At 39.6% G+C, this 16,572-nt stretch overlaps 1 protein-coding gene and 1 long non-coding RNA gene across 2 annotated transcripts; one reads left to right on the top strand and one right to left on the bottom strand.

The window, feature by feature from the left end:
- The first annotated feature begins 171 nt into the window (after nt 1-171).
- Nucleotides 172-1,881, top strand: LOC131437955 (uncharacterized). Its single transcript, XR_009230850.1, has 3 exons — nt 172-365; nt 448-1,700; nt 1,772-1,881. It is a non-coding gene; the product is annotated as an uncharacterized LOC131437955 (long non-coding RNA).
- A 643-nt stretch (nt 1,882-2,524) lies between these two features.
- On the bottom strand, nt 2,525-5,566 carry LOC131434249 (uncharacterized). The gene is made up of 3 exons (XM_058600906.1): nt 4,891-5,566; nt 2,615-4,832; nt 2,525-2,573 (listed from the first exon to the last, which is right to left on the bottom strand). Exons 1-3 carry the CDS (start codon nt 5,564-5,566, stop codon nt 2,525-2,527), a joined length of 2,943 nt encoding a protein of 980 aa, XP_058456889.1.
- Between the last annotated feature and the right edge of the window lie 11,006 nt (nt 5,567-16,572).

Genomic DNA, 16,572 nt, shown 5'->3' with positions numbered 1-16,572 from the left:
TTAGCTCTTTCCCTCCTTAACTAAAAAATCTCGCGCGTCCAGGAAGCAAAAAGGCGGAATCATTAGCGCCATCGCTTGACAAGCGACGTTTTTTCTGTCATCGAAGTAAGCTGTGCAGTGGTGCTAAATTTTCATTACCAATTCATTCTTTGAGCTGTCAAGATCAGCTCGAACATTCTCCCCCGGGCGAACGCTGGAACTAGAAGAACTTGAAGACGAAACATTGTCAAAAATGGGAAGCAATGCAAGCTTGTGAACAGCACGTCGAAGAATTCCTGCCCTTGTCCGGACATCCACAACTCGCACCAAACCATCTCTACCAGGAAAAGCTTCTTCAATTCTCCCCAGTTTCCAAGAACAGGCTGGTAAATTATCTTCCTTTATAATCACCATCATTCCGCTTCGTACATTGACCACCTTCCGTGTCCATTTTGACCTGGTCTGTAGCTCCATCAGATATTCACTTGACCAGCGTCTCCAGAAATTATTTCGAAGCTGCTGTACATACTGTAGACGAGACAACCTGTTTTCCGGAACCCCATCGTACTTCGGCTCTGGAATGGCTGTCACGACACGATCGATCATCAAATGCCCTGGAGTGAGAGGCTCAAGGTCCATGGCATCTCCCGAATGGGCATACAATGGACGTGAATTCAAAATTGCCTCAATCTGGCAGAGCAGGGTTGAGAACTCGACCAGGTTGAGGGACGTGGTTTGGCATATCTTCTTCAAGATGGATTTGGCGCTTTTCACTCCTGCCTCCCATATTCCTCCCATATGGGGGGCGCTTGGGGGAATCATTTTCCATTTGATCCTTCGTGGTTGGCAGAATTCAAACAATTTTTGTTCCATAAGTTGCTGTTTGAAAAGTAAGTAAAGCTCCCGCAGTTGGTTTTTTGCACCCACAAAATTGGTGCCATTATCCGAATAAATGTACTCGAGAACACCTCGTCGAGATATAAATCGGAGCAGCGCCGCAATGAATGAATCAGTGGATAATCCTTCAACGACCTCTAGATGGATACCCTTTGTCACCATACACACAAAGACACAGATATAGCCCTTTACCATCATGCCCTTCCGACCAGTCTGCTTCAAAAGGATTGGACCAGCAAAATCAAGACCGACCCTTTCAAACGCCAGAGCTCGATCACAACGGCTCTCTGGAAGATCGCCCATGAACTGACCTACTGTCTTTGGTTTGGTCTTAAAGCACTGAACACATTTAGACGTAACCTTTCTAACTGCAGAACGACCCTTAGGAATCCAAAATTCACGACGAATTGTTGCAAGGAGGGCGGTTGGTCCAATATGCAGATTTTCCCGATGAAGTGCGGTAACTAGGCTGTCAACTACAGGATGGTGATTCGGCAGAATCCATTGATGCTTATTCGGAAAGGGTAATTTGGAATGACGCAGACGACCACCAACTCGTAACATGCCGTCGTAGAGTTCAGGATTCATCGCGGACAATCTCTTGCAAGGTTCACTAGACTGAACCCGGACGATTTCCTCTCCAAACTCCTGGTACTGGATTACTCGGACAATCACTTTCATAGATTCGTTTAACTCATTCACTGTAGGAAAACGCTGCAAAACACGCTCATTCTGGCTCTTTTTTGACGCGTTCTTGCAGAAACGCAACACATACGCAATAACACGTTGTAACTTTCTAAAGGACTCGAATTTTGTAAATACAGGTAATTTTCCAAGATACACTACTGTATAAACAACGGCAACACGTTTCATTTCTGGAATCTCTCCGTCGCAGAGTGGGGGAGGAATATCTCTTTCATACGAATCACTTCGCAAGAACAATGGGCCATTCCACCACAAATCGTTCTTCGCTAACTTGGTGGCAGACTGACCTCGCGATATAACCGCCCTTATTCTGAATAACGTCGTATCGTTTTTTCCCTCGTATTTCATTTGTATTCCCCATAACGCTAGCAAAATCAAAGGTAGCTATGATTCGATCGAACCACATTCGATCGAAAAATCAATACGTCGTTATTCAGAATAAGGGCGAACATCAGCTGGATTCTCGTTGGTTCGTACATATCGCCATTCAAATTCCTCCTTCGTAGAGGTAATTTCACTTACACGATTTCCAACAAAAGTGTCTAACATGCTCGGTTTTTTCTTCAGCCATGCTAAAACCACCTGACTGTCTGACCACAGTACAATAGAATGGAAGCACAAGTCCATCGCAGACACAGTTTTTCGCACAAGACGATGGAGAAGTAAAGCAGCAACTAGCTCCTTGCGGGGAATAGTTAGAGCTGCCTTTGGAACTACCTTGGCCTTTCCACACAGAAGACGAACAATTGCCTCTTCACCACAAACCACAGATCGGATATAAACACAAGCACCCAACGCCCTTTGGGATGCGTCAGCAAACCCATGCAGCTCGAACCTGGGGGCACTTGTCACTACTACTTGACGTGGTATACGCAGTAAATTGATTCCGACTATCGCTGCAAGGAAATGTCCCCATTCTTGAAGTAGCTCTCCCTTGATCTGTTCATCCCAATCGATGTCTTCCTTCCAGGTTAGCTGCATCACAAATTTTCCTATGACAACCACTGGAGACACCAATCCTAAGGGGTCAAACATTCTAGCAATAAGCGATAGGACTTGTCGTTTGGTTGGTATCGTGATGTCACAGGAGGGCATAGACACGAATAGCAATTCGTCAGTCGTAGGGTCCCACATCAATCCCAGCATGCTTATTACTTCATTCGCTCCCGATTGTGCAAAGCTGACCAGCTGCTCTCGGTCCGCTTCAGGAATGGCACCTAACAGCTCCAAACTATTCGATGACCATTTATGCAAGTGGAACCCACCCGCCTTGAGCAATTGAATCAACTGTATTTGGGCTTCGTATGCTTGAGATATTTCATCATAGCCAAACAGAGCATTGTCGACGTAAAAGCTCCTTTCGACTACTTCAGATGCCATTGGGAATTTTTCTTTCTCGTCGATGGCAAGTTGGTTGAGTGCTCTAGTTGCTAGGAAAGGAGCACAAGAAGTACCGTAGGTGACGGTTGTCAATTCTAAAACACGGATGGGAGCAGATGAATCCTTTCGCCAGAATACTCGTTGCAAAGGAGAGTGACAGTTGTCCACAACCACCTGTCTGTACATTTTCTCTACGTCCGTAGTCATCACATAACGAGGCTTGCGGAAGCGCAAGACGATCGATTGCAAATCACTTTGGGTAATAGCACCTACTTTCATGACGTCATTCAAGGACAGACCAGAAATCTTTGCAGAGGCATCGAATACAACACGGCACTTTGTAGTGGTATTCGACGGACGGATTACAGCATGATGCGGTAGGTACCACTTGTTGATATCAGGCTTATCGTGGCATTCAAACACCTCCTTGCAGTGTCCAAGTTCTTCATATTCCGTCATAAATTCAATATATTGTCGCTGCAGATCCGGATGTTTGGTCAACCTTCCTTCTAAAGCGTAAATTCGTCGAAGTGCCATAACTCTGGAATCACCAAGCTTGCTGGAACACTCTTTGAGTGGAAGCTGCACCGCATATCTCCCAGATGCATCTCGTCGATGGGTGGACATGAAATGTTGCTCACATTCTATTTCTTCACTGGATCTTTGGTTTGGACTGGAAATTTCTTCTAACTCCCAGAATCGACGAATCAGCTTATCCAAATCGTCGACGGTTACGGAATGGGAATAAATAACCATCTCGGATGTCGTATTTCCCATGTAACTACCACCTATGACCCAGCCAAACTGAGTCTCCTTGAGGATTGGGAGATTTTCAGTCAACGATATCTCCCCGGGGAGCAGCAGCTTCAGGAACCATTGGCTTCCAATTAGCATGTCGATTTCGCCAGATTGATTGAAAGTCGGGTCGGCTAATTTAACACCTGCTGGAAGAATCCAGTTGCTGACATCGAAGCTTGACGAGGGTAAACTTGCTGTCACTCTATCAGTCACTAAGCATTGAACGCTGGCTCGGAAGTCGGAGTAGTAGGATCGGATCTCTACCACGTTGCTAGTCGATGAATGAGTACTGGTACAATTTACACCCTTTACGGTGACATTCGACGGAAGCTCCTTTAATCCTAACTTGTTCATCATTGATCGAGAAATGAGATTGGCTTGGGATGCGCTATCCAACAAGATTCTACACTGGTGGGGCTTGTAGTGTCTGTCCATGACTTCTACCACGGCGGTAAGAAGCAGAACGGACTGCATTGAAAATTCATTGGAACAGGATGCAGTAGTCAGTTGCACTGGTTGATCTACTTTCTCTGGTGTATTTTTGGTCTGGACAGATTCGGATTCACTCATCGGTTTCCTTTCTTCTACAGGCGGATTTTTCTTCTCCTCGAAGTGAATAAGACTGTGATGTCGTCGTTTGCACTTAAAGCAGGTTTTGTCGGATGGGCACTTGCTGCTACGATGTCCCTTTCTCATGCAGTTGAAACAGACGTTCCGTTCTCGAACTTTGGCCAGCCTTTGCTGCGTTGTTAGAGCCTTAAACTCAGGACACGTGTAATTCTGGTGACCTTTACCACAGAAATCACATTGAAGCTCGTTTTCTGATGAAGCCACGGTTGCGTGGGACTTAGCAAATGTCTTATTCGATGTGACGGTTTGCTTGATCTGATATTGCGTCTGTTTAGGGTTGGTATATTCGCATCTTTCTAAAACGAAACACTGATCTTTCAGGAATTTCAGCATGATGTCATATCCTGGAAGTTCGCCATGCTTGACGGTCGACTCCCAACGCCTTCTGGTATCTTTATCCAATGCTGCTGCAAGCAGATGAACTACGATCTGCTCAGACACTCCTGTAAACGGTTGCTCAAGAAATTTCAAGTCTTAGACGTTCCTGGTACACTCATCTACCAAATTTCGGAGCTCGACATGGTTTTTTCTTGGTCATCTTGGTTAGGTGCAATAATCCATTGATGTGTGCATCGATTGCGTGGCGCTTGTTTTCGTACCTTTCCTCAAGAATTTCCCACGCGTGGGCGTAGTTACCTTCATTGATGGTCTTTGCATCTATCAAGCCAGCTGCACTACCCACTAATGCTTTATCAAGATGGTATAGTTTTACAGCTGGTGGGTCGGGGGCCTTGTCGACCAGATCTAAGAACATGGCCTTGAATTTAGGCCAGCTCTCATACCTTCCATCGAATGTTGGGATTGGCATTCTAAGAGGTTGGTGCACTACTAAAGGAGCAGAAGCGTTTTGTCGTGCAACGACTGCCTGGATTGGAATAGTTTGCATTTCAGCACGTTCTTCTAGCATGATGGCAACCGTGTCACAAAGCTTGTCGAAGTCTTCAAAATGCCCATCATGATTAGTCATGTCCTCGGCGGACACTAAGGACAAAATCTTCTCGTGCAAATCTTCATACTCTCTTCTAACAGAATCAAGCTTCTTGGTGAAGACTTTGATCTGGGCTTGGCTTAGCACGGGAACTTCCTCTGCTTCTTGTGGTATAATGGTATTATAAATCTTGGTCACCTTACCTTTGGCCAATCCGCGGCGGTGAACAAGCGTTTCAAGTTGCGCCATTGTTAGCAACCTTTCTTCGAGCTTTACCTTCTTCTTCTGCTTCCTTCTCTTTGGAGTGGAACGATCTGATGTAGACTGCCCAAGTGCAGAACTAACAGCAGCCCTTTCCACTGGATTACCTGGATGGACGGATGAAACAGGATCAGACTCCCGCATTAGAACCAAAGCGGAAATATTTCAAGCCTTATGCTTGAAACAGGAACTATCTTCCTCCTATCAGGAACTTCACACACTTTCACTTTTCTTAGTTCTTTTTATAGCGGCGACCCACAGCTTGTACTGATGGCGTCTTCCGCAGGCTCACTTTTTCATTTACACAACGACACGTTCGCACTTTTCACAAATTGGCAACGGCAACTCGAGTGCATTTTTAAGTTCACTATTTTCAGTGTTTGCCTTCAATCACTCACGACATTTGCGGAACTTCCGAATTCGATTCCCGTTCTTCACTGAATCGCATATCCGGTTCGAAGGACCAATTTTATGTATGGGCCGCAGACTGTAAACCTACAACTTCGATCGGCCTTTGGGAAAATTCCGAGCGGAACTTTATCGTTCTTTTGTAATTGAGATACAAACACAACACATTCTTAACATTAGTGAACTTTATTAACATTAATTGTAAATCACTTCATAAAATAGCACAACCGATGCGAAGCTTAGCTCTTTCCCTCCTTAACTAAAAAATCTCGCGCGTCCAGGAAACAAAAAGGCGGAATCATTAGCGCCATCGCTTGACAAGCGACGTTTTTTCTGTCATCGAAGTAAGCTGTGCAGTGGTGCTAAATTTTCATTACCAATTCATTCTTTGAGCTGTCAAGATCAGCTCGAACAACTAGTAACACGCTCAGTGAAATAATCAAAATATTTGTTTCCAACGATTTTTTTTGTGTTTTGATGTTCATAATAACAACAAGCTCATCTAAGTAATCTTTGCCCGGGTTGGCGGTTCAATCCATAGGGCGCTGGTCTTACAAGCCAGTTGTCGTATGTTCCAGCTCTGACGTCACTAGGATGTTAGTACTAGCCATGCAATGATATCATGTACCCTATAAATCGGCTGCGAAGTCTGTTGAAACAGAAAGGCCAAATTCCACAAAAGGAATGTAATGCCAATACTTTGCTTCATCTAAGTAATTACTCTTTTCTCTGAAGCGACAACTCAAACTGAACATTTCAACACCATTGCCAGCCGCTCCCATCTCCATCGTTCACAAAAAAAGATGAAGGATTAGGAGGAGAGGAAATATCCATGCTTTACGCATCAGGTGTACAACTTTGCTTCCGTTTCCGATAGGTGGCTGTACCGGATGATGCTGGTCAAAATACATAGATGATAATGCCTTTAAAGTGACTGTGTACAGTGCCTAACGAATTGTCATCGCCGTTTCAGTGACAGTTGTTCTTGTTTTCGTATTATTCACGCTCGAAAATGTCTGTTTATGTGCCCAATTCTCGCCATTTGCGGGAAGTTTTACTTTACTGTTACAATTCGAAAAAATGTAGCTGAAGCGCATCGAATGCTCTCAGAAACTTACGGTGATGCTGCTCTGAGTAAAAGATCGTGTCGGGAGTGGTTTCAACGTTTTAAAAATGGTGATTTCGATGTCGAAGACAAACATGGTGGTGGAAGAGAAAAAACCTTCAAAGATGCACCCTTATTCTGAATAACGACGTATTGATTTTTCGATCGAATATGGTTCGATCGAATCCCAGCTACCTTTGATTTTACTAGCGTTATTAAGAATACAAATGAAATACGACCGTAAATGTGATACGACGTTATTCAGAATAAGGGCGATGAACTGAGCTCGGTGGGATTTACTCGCCCTTATTCTGAATAACGTCGTATTGGTTTTTCGATCGAATATGTTTCGGTCGAATCCTAGCTACCTTTGATTTTGCTAGCGTTATTAGGAATACGAATGAAATACGATCAAAAAAACGATACAACGTTATTCAGAATAAGGGCGACTACTTGCTCTTAAAACCGGGTGAAACCATCACAGGAGATCGCTACCGAATGCAACTGATGCGCCTTAGTCGCGCGCTAAAAGAAAAGCGACCATAATATAAAGAGCGACATGCCAAAATCATCCTCCAACACGACAATGTTCGGCCTCACGTCGCAAAAGTGGTCAAAAAGTACCTGGAAACGCTGAAATGGGAAGTCTTGCCCAACCCGCCGTATTCCCTAGCTGTCGCCCCTTCTGACTTCTACCTATTCCGTTCGATGGCACACGGCCTGGAAGATCAACATTTGCAATCCTTCGAAAAGTAGGAAAAATGGATTACTTCATGGATAGAGTCAAAAGAGGACTCCTTTTTTCGAGCCGGGATCCGAAAATTGCCGAAAAGATGGGAGAACGTTGTCGCTAGCGACGGACAATACTTTGAGTAATACATCTGTAAGCACTTTTTCGCAAAAAAGCTTTTAATTTTGAAAAAAAAAACGGCGGAAGCAAAGTTGTACACCTAATACTTTCCGAAAGAACGGCGACTGATTATTCGCTTTATAGGTGTCGCGCAGTTGATATGAAGTCTAGGATTTACTTTAAATTAGCGATACGACAATAGGATAAGGAATATTTCGATAGAATCCCAAGTAAATGTAACTTGTTGAAATTTTAAGATGTTGTACAATGGTTGCAGAATTGTTATTTATGTGAGATATGCAAGAATTTTTTTTTAAACATATTAAAATCGATTGTGCCATTTATTACCGTTAAGCTGCATAAATCGTATACAAAACAAAACATTGTAGAACAATTTAATAAACCATCTAAAACAATTTAGCAGTGAATCAGCAACTTATCTATGTCGCATTAGCGATTATAGTAGTGTTCTGAAAAAAATTCACATCGTCATGTTGAAAGAAAGTAACTATAACAATTGTGCAACAAAAAATTCAAATGACCGTCAAAATTGCATATGAAAAAACATACGTCGAAAATTCTTCGATACTTTCGGGGAAAAATATATAAGAGTGAAAAGATACTCTCTGCAAGGTATAAAAATGATAAGCCAGATTGAAAACCTTCTGTTGGATCTGCATGGTTTTGGCCGTCGCATAAGTTTTTAAGGCAGTTTGAGCAGTTTTCATCATTAAAAACTTGTTTTAATCCACATAGTGGTTTAATAATGCTTTTCTCATATCTCTCATATATAAATGTATGGTATTCTTGAAAATAATTTCCTTTAATTCATGAAAAACAAAAAGGTTTGTCAATGAACTTGTATAACCTACAGAGTGAAATAGTACTGAAATCGGTTGGACCATCTCTGAAGAAACGAAAAGAGTTCCACTATAGCAGGTACTTCCGAAACCGGAATATGGGAACCGGTATAACCGAAGTTGTTTCGAGACAAGTGACTGAGATCTATTTTTGAGTCCATTGAAACAATCTCCGGTCGTTGATCAAAATTTAACCGGACTGGTCCTTTTAAACCGCGCGCGTAAACCAAATCGAAATTTTTTTCTTAGGTTTGTACAAACTTCTTGGACATTCCTGTTAAGTTTGAGCGGGATATGTCAATTAGTGTGTGTTTGGCAGCTGTTTATTTACGACACGAAAAAATTGTCTGGCTATTTTTATTTTGGAAAAAAATTGAAAAAGAATTTGCTTGAAATTTGGTGTTTCAAATGAAATTACAGCTACGGAATCATTGAAAATGTTGCAGAAGTGTTTTGAGGAGTCTACTCTATCAATTTTTTGGCCACACACGAAACGAAAGTCATCGCTCAACCACCGTCACCCCTATTCTGTATTTCGATCGAATCGGATTTTGTCGAACGAATGTAAAAATTTGCATTCTGTAATTCGATCGAGTGATGTTTTTTATGGAAAACTCGAATCGACCGAGCTACAGAACCCCAAATTTCGAATTCGATCGAAACGATCCGATTCGATTTGCCCCCTGGGACTTTTTCCTTTGATTAAAAAGTTTCCGGAATCACCACCGTGTGGCGCTCTCAATCACCCGATTAGATTTTTTTAGGTTGCCATATCTGTTGTTAAAATATTCTATCAAATTTTCAGCTTGATACCTGGACATTTGTAAAAGTTACGCTGTATTGCGTACATCTGCGATTGTGTGTTTTCTCGATTTTGTACAATTTTCAAAATGGAATTGAATTTGTAACAACGAGTTTGCATTAAATTTTGCGTTAAAACGGCTTCAATGGTGCGACGACATTGCAAATGTTAGAAGAATGTTTCAGCAAAGATACTCTGAACAGTCGTTTTTCAGTGGAACGAACGTTTCAGAAGAAGTGGCCGTGAGTCTGTGAATGATGATGAGAGAAGCGGTAGGCCATCGACATCGAAGCAATTCGCCGAAAAAGAACTGTGGACAAACAACTCGTGGATTTTTCATCACGATAACACACCGTCACACGAGGCCATCGTTATCCGTGAACATTTGGCAAAAAACGAAACGAATACCATTTAGCAACCACCGAATTCACCTGACTTGTCTCTTTGCGACTTTTTCGGTCGACTCAAGAAACCGCTCCGTGGAACGCGTTTCAGCACCCGAGATGAGATTATGGAAAAATTGCAGATGACTCTGATGGCCATACCGAAAATTGAATATAAAAAATGTTTCGAGGATTGAATCAAGTTCTGGCATAAGTGTGTTGCAGTCGATGGGGAGTACTTTGAAGCGAATAATATCGGTTTTGATTATTAATCTTGTATTTTTAATATTCTGAATAAATTTCGGGAATAAATTCAAGGTAGTAAAGGGTGATTTTTTAAGAGCTTGAGAACTTTTTTAAACAATAAAACGCATAAAATTTGCAAAATCTCATCGGTTCTTTATTTTAAACGTTAGATTGGTACATGACATTTACTTTTTGAAGATAATTTCATTTAAATGTTGACCGCGGCTGCGTCTTAGGTGGTGCAAATTTTATGCGTTTTATTGTTTAAAAAAGTTCTCAAGCTCTTAAAAAATCACCCTTTATTTCCAAAACTTTAATATCCACTCCGGGGAACACGCCATGACTAGATCGAGGACTGGAATGTCTATTGGTTCAAATAAGCCTATTTTGAAAACGATAATAAAGAAATGTACTAAAATGTCGCTTAGGAAGCAATTCTGCAGCGGAACTTTCGCAGAGCCAGTTTCGCTTCAAACAAGAGTGATTGTGTCATCCTGCTGTAGATCGTTTGCATTGGACAAAAATACAACGAAAAGTATACAACGATGGGGAACATTAGGAACCATTCATAAACCACGTAGACTCTCGGAAGGGAACGGGGGTGAATGGCGATTCATACAAGTCTACGACTGTCAACGAGGAGGTCCCTCGTTTGTTCAAAGTCTACGTAGTCCTTAATTTTTTATTGAAAAAAATTTACCTGCGAAATTCAGTCAGAATATTTTCATAAGTTTAGGTTTACTTAAGGAAAAATAGATTCGAAAAAATGTGGAAGTACAACTACACCGAAAAATACACCAGGCTGAACGTGAACATGGAAAGTATCTCTTTCCCGTTAAATTGTTCATTTAATCTACTTTTTGAAGAAATTCCATTTTTTTAATCGTTTGAGAATCATAATATCTCATTGCTACTTGTGTATCTTGTGTAAAAAATTAGAGGGTTGTATTCAAGACACGACCGAGCACAATAACATTAAAAATGAAATGTTTCTAGGGTCTTCATGATAAATACAAAAATAAAGATGATAATGATGATGATACAATAAACTTCACTACACTTCACAGTTACTTTAAAGTTCAATTTTAGATAAAAACAACCTAAAGATTTAAACCTGAATGGAACTATTTTATTTTATGATGATAATTTTCGAGAAACGTACAAACTTATTAATTTGATTCGATTATTTACCCCCAGTTTTAACCTAATAATGGTCGTTCACTGGGTGAACTTATTAATTTTATAAACAGTTAATCGATCCAAGAGAATGTTGTACCAGTAATCTCAGAAAAATAAAATATTTAGTTACTTACATTGATTTTCGCTTTGGCATATTAGGAATATACGGAATGGATACGCAACGAAATTCCGAAAATTTGTTCATATTGTAACTTGATGTTATTAACACATGAATGGACATTGTCACAGTTACAGCGTGTGTAGCCATCAGACGCTTATTCTTTTGAAGCAAATAATAATTGAACTGAAACTGGCGCAAACCAAATTCTACGAGGGTTCTTATTCAAACGATTACATGTACATGTAAAATCGTAGGTAAACTTACCTTGAGTTTATCTTTGATACTATATGATATTGCATCTAATTGTACTGTATATGTGAGCCTGTGGAACTCATTTATACTACTAAACCGAGGAGACCGCTTTTAGATAAGTTTCAGAATTTAATTTCGAATCTTTTGAAGCGTTTAATTCCTGGTGGGACAACAACTTGTACAGTCACATTGTCACGTTTTGTTCGTATAGGAATAGAGATTTAAGTATGCAAACCGATCCGTCGACAAATTAAAACATTTTTAAGCTTACAATATTGTAGCTTTGGAATCATTTAAATTAGGAAAATCCATTAACAAATCATCGAGGAACAAGCGCTGCAAATTAGATCCAAAAAATCTGTTGCCGATAATTCTAAATTTGCCTGATAGTTACCAGAGAACCAAAATAAAATACTCAATACAAACCAATTTTTCAATGGTATGCAATTGAAATATTCAAATGACGTTGTCTCATAAGTTTAAGTTAAATGTTTTCGAATCGATTGTTTGTTGAATTATATAAATCCATCACCAAATGACTGAGTTACAAGCGCTCAAAATTATGACAGAAAAAAGTTACGCGATTAGTTTGACATGTTTTAAATTGAACCCAGCCTCGGGAAGCAAAGTGTAAAGCATTTTTAATGGCAAAATCGACCAAAAATTTGCTAAATACATGGGATATTTCAAAAGAATCGGTAACCATGCTGATTCGGTTCTTCAATAGCTAGATGATATATAAGATACTCAAGCGAACACGGTGTTGCGCAGACAGCAGGAAATTTCACCAACCCATAATGCAAAAGCGACAACCCAGCAAATGAACGCATATACAATCCAGTCATCAGCTCACTGGACGAGCTACTTGTTTCATTCACAGACAAACATCAACTAGGCAAAGAAATATTGTGCCGCCCAAGGGGAGAGTCGCTTAACACAAGCTATATTGTGCCTCTAAAAAAACACATGATATACTGTGAGTCTAAGTGTGCCACGCTGTTCTCCATGAAACAGCTACTTGTCAAAACTGAGCCCTTTGTGTGCCGAAACTGTGCAACTGTATGAAAACGAAAGTACCAATATTGATAAATGCGCCAACGCATTGTGTTGATGTGTGATTGGCACATTGTTCTGGGCGTCCTCCCCTTGGTGCCGCCTATATTTATAGATTTCTCTTCATACTACGCATAACGATACGGTGTTTTTTATGCATGACACAAAGCCTCCTATGCCGAACAAGAAGTTGACGTCATTTTGCCCAACAGGGATTGGCGGATGAAAACATAGATCGATTCCAACCATTTTTTCAATAGTATGCTATTGAAATATTGAAACGACGTCGTCATACATGTTTAAGTTAAAAGTTTCCGAATCGATTGGTTGTTAAATTATAACAATCCATCAACAAATGACCGAGTTATTAACGTTCAAAATTATGACACAAAAAGGTTACGCGACTATTTTTGAAACTTTTAATTGACACCCGGCCCCATATAGTGAAGAGTAAGGCATTTTTAATGCCAAAAATCCCGTGGTTTATGAACTATCCCTAATGCAAAAACAACCCTTCTAATAGCTCCAAATGTTATTTGAAGAGTTATAAAGATGACTTCTTTGCAAATCGTAGATGAAAATTATCGCAGTTTAATGCAAACCTAGAATAATGTAATTAGCTTTGTGCACTTTTCTCTGTACGAATAAAGCCCTCATTTGACTGCTTCGTGTTAAAAAAATGCTCCGAACAGTGTTTATTATCGTCGAGAATTCCACAATTTGTCTCTTCTGAATGCCAGAAATAAATCCCGTACAGCATTTTGAGAGTTTCTTTCACTGAAATATGCAAATCCGAAATGAAATAATCGACATAAAAATTCTGTATGTTGCTTTTTTTGTGGCCCATTTGTGAAAAAAAAAACTACAAACGAAATCACGTCAAAAGAAAACTTTCTACCAAAATAGCTTTAGTATTGAATCAATTCGCACATGAAGCAATGCTGCTGCGGAATGTTCGCAGAGTCAGTTTCGCTTCAAACAAGAGCGATTGCAAAATTCTGCCACTGGTCGTTTGCTTTGAATAAAAATACAACAAAAAGTGGACAACGATGGGGAACAATATGCGAAATCAACTCTTCTAATGGCTCCAAATGTTATCTAAAGAACTATTAGAATTACTTATCTGTTGAAATATTCAAATCTGAAGTGTATGTATGTATGTAATATTTTGGCATTAAAAATGCCTTACTCTTCACTATATGGGGCCGGGTGCCAATTAAAAGATTTAAAAATAGTCGCGTAACCTTTCTGTGTCATAATTTTGAACGTTAATAACTCGGTCATTTGTTGATGGATTGTTATAATTTAACAACCAATCGATTCGGAAACTTTTAACTTAAACATGTATGACGATGTCGTTTCAGTATTTCAATGGTATACTATTGAAAAAATGGTTGGAATAGACCTATGTTTTCATCCACCAATCCCTGTTGTACAAAATGACGTCAACTTCTTGTTCGGCATAGGAGGCTTTGCGTCATGCATAAAAAACACCGTATCGTTATGCGTAGTATGAAAAGAAATCTATAAATATAGGCTGCACAATATTTCTTTGCCTAGTTGATGTTTGACTGTGAATGAAACAAGTAGCTTGTCTAGTGAGCTGATGACTGGATTGTATATGCGTTCACTTGCAGGATTGTCGCTTTTGCATTATGTGCTGGTGAAATTTCCTGTTGTCTGCGCAAAACCGTGTTCGCTTGAGTGTCTTATAAATCATCTAGCTATTAAAGAACCGAATCAGCGTGGTTACCGATTCTTTTGAAATATCCCATGTATTTTGCAAATTTTTGGTCGATTTTGCCATTAAAATGCCTTACACTTCGCTTCCCGAGGCTGGGTGTCAATTTAAAACATGCAAAACTAATCTCGTAACATTTTTCTGTCATAATTTTGAACGCTTATAACTCAGTCATTTGTTGATGGATTTATTTAATTCAACAACCAATCAATTCGGAAACATTTAACTTAAACTTATGAGATAACGTCATTTGAATATTTCATTTATTTTTGTTCGCTGGTAACTATCTGACCAATTTAGAATTATCGGCGATAGATTTTTCGGATCTAATTTGCAGCGCTTGTTCTTCGATGATTTGTTCAAGTTACAATATGAACAAAATTTCGGAATTTTGTTGCATATTCATTCCGTATATTCCTAATATGCCAAAGCGAAAATCAATGTAAGCAACTAAATATTTTATGCGGACTTTTTCACATGTTTTCTTCCTCGTATTTGTTTTGTACTCGTTTACTCACCTATAGGGATTAACCAACGAAACGGCAAGAGAATAATTATCTCAAAGTGGAGGACACTCGCGGAAACAGTTCAACTTATAAAGAAATGTGATACGTTCTGATTTAAACACTTGGATAGTCTGTAAGCAACTGACTCGCTACTCTCGAGTGATCTTTATTTTAGTTTCACTGTTTTATACAGTGTTGCCAGTATCTCGGCTCTTTAAATATCTTTTCTTCGTTAAGTTATATAACAGTATATAACAACTCTTATCCTTTTAAAAAAGTTCATTAACAAATTTTGATTTACATTAGCTTAGTATGTAATTTAACTATTTTACAATATTATTTACTTAATTTATTCGAATTCAAATGTTTGAAAAATTCAATAATAAATGAAATCATTTCCAGCCTTTGCCGTTTTCTTCCGCTTCGAACGCCTAGGAAAATCGTTCGATTGACCCATTGAGGTCTCTTCTAATTTGCGCTTTCGCGATGATTTCCTAGACTGTGCTTCGCCGATTTCGGGAAATCCATAAAACTCTTCGTCTTCCTCTTCCATGTTTCTCGATTGCTTCTCAGATGGAGCCGTAACGAGAAGATTCGGTCTACATAACTTCGATTGGTCCTTAGACACCCTTATTTGGTCCCGATGGGCCTCTGCCCGGACGTTTCCAATGGTAATCTGAAATATGTGTTTTGAAACTCGTTTTAAAAAGGTTGCCTTTAACCATCTTGCTTTATTATTTTGGTTATGGTTTTTATACCATATTTCATCCCCTTCAATCAGTTCATTTAATGGATCATTCTGTTCCTTGCGAAACGTAATCCTATCATTTTCTATATTTTCATCATCTTTTGTTTGCGAAAAAAGCAAATGTCTTTTATAACCCAATTTAGGGTTTACTAAATCTATTAAAGTCTTTGGTTTATATGAGAATATTTTCTCTGATGGAAAGTGTCCATCACTTGTTAAACAATTATTTCGATAATTAAACAGAAACAAATTTATCTGATCCTCCAAATTCAACTCAGACACTTCCGGTTCTAATAAAAATTTCTTTAATACCTCTTTGGTTGTTCTTACCAATCGCTCCGCTTGACCATTACTTGAAGGATTGTAAGGCGGGCTTTTGAGGACTTTAATTCCCTGTCTCTCTAAAAAACTTATAAAAGCATGAGAGTTAAATGGTGGACCGCCGTCAGAAACTAAGACGTCCGGTAGTCCGAATCGAGCAAAATAGCCCACTATGCATTTTAAAACGTTACTACAGTCTGTTCCTCTCTTCATCCAATTAATCTCTAACCATTTTGAATAACTGTCTACCAATAACAGAAAAGTATGATGGGAGAAATGAAAAAAATCCACGTGAATACGACTAAAAGGTTTTGTCGTTGGAATCCAGTTGGATTCAGTTTTAGGTTTCTTAGCCACTGCCATACTATTACAACTGAAGCATTTGCCAACAAATTTTTCTATATCATTATTAATGCCAA

Source organism: Malaya genurostris, chromosome 3 (genome assembly GCF_030247185.1).
Source record: "Malaya genurostris strain Urasoe2022 chromosome 3, Malgen_1.1, whole genome shotgun sequence".
Taxonomy (NCBI): Eukaryota; Metazoa; Arthropoda; class Insecta; order Diptera; family Culicidae; genus Malaya; species Malaya genurostris.
Note: the sequence above shows the minus strand (reverse complement) of the source record. Positions and strands in the feature narration are given on the sequence as shown.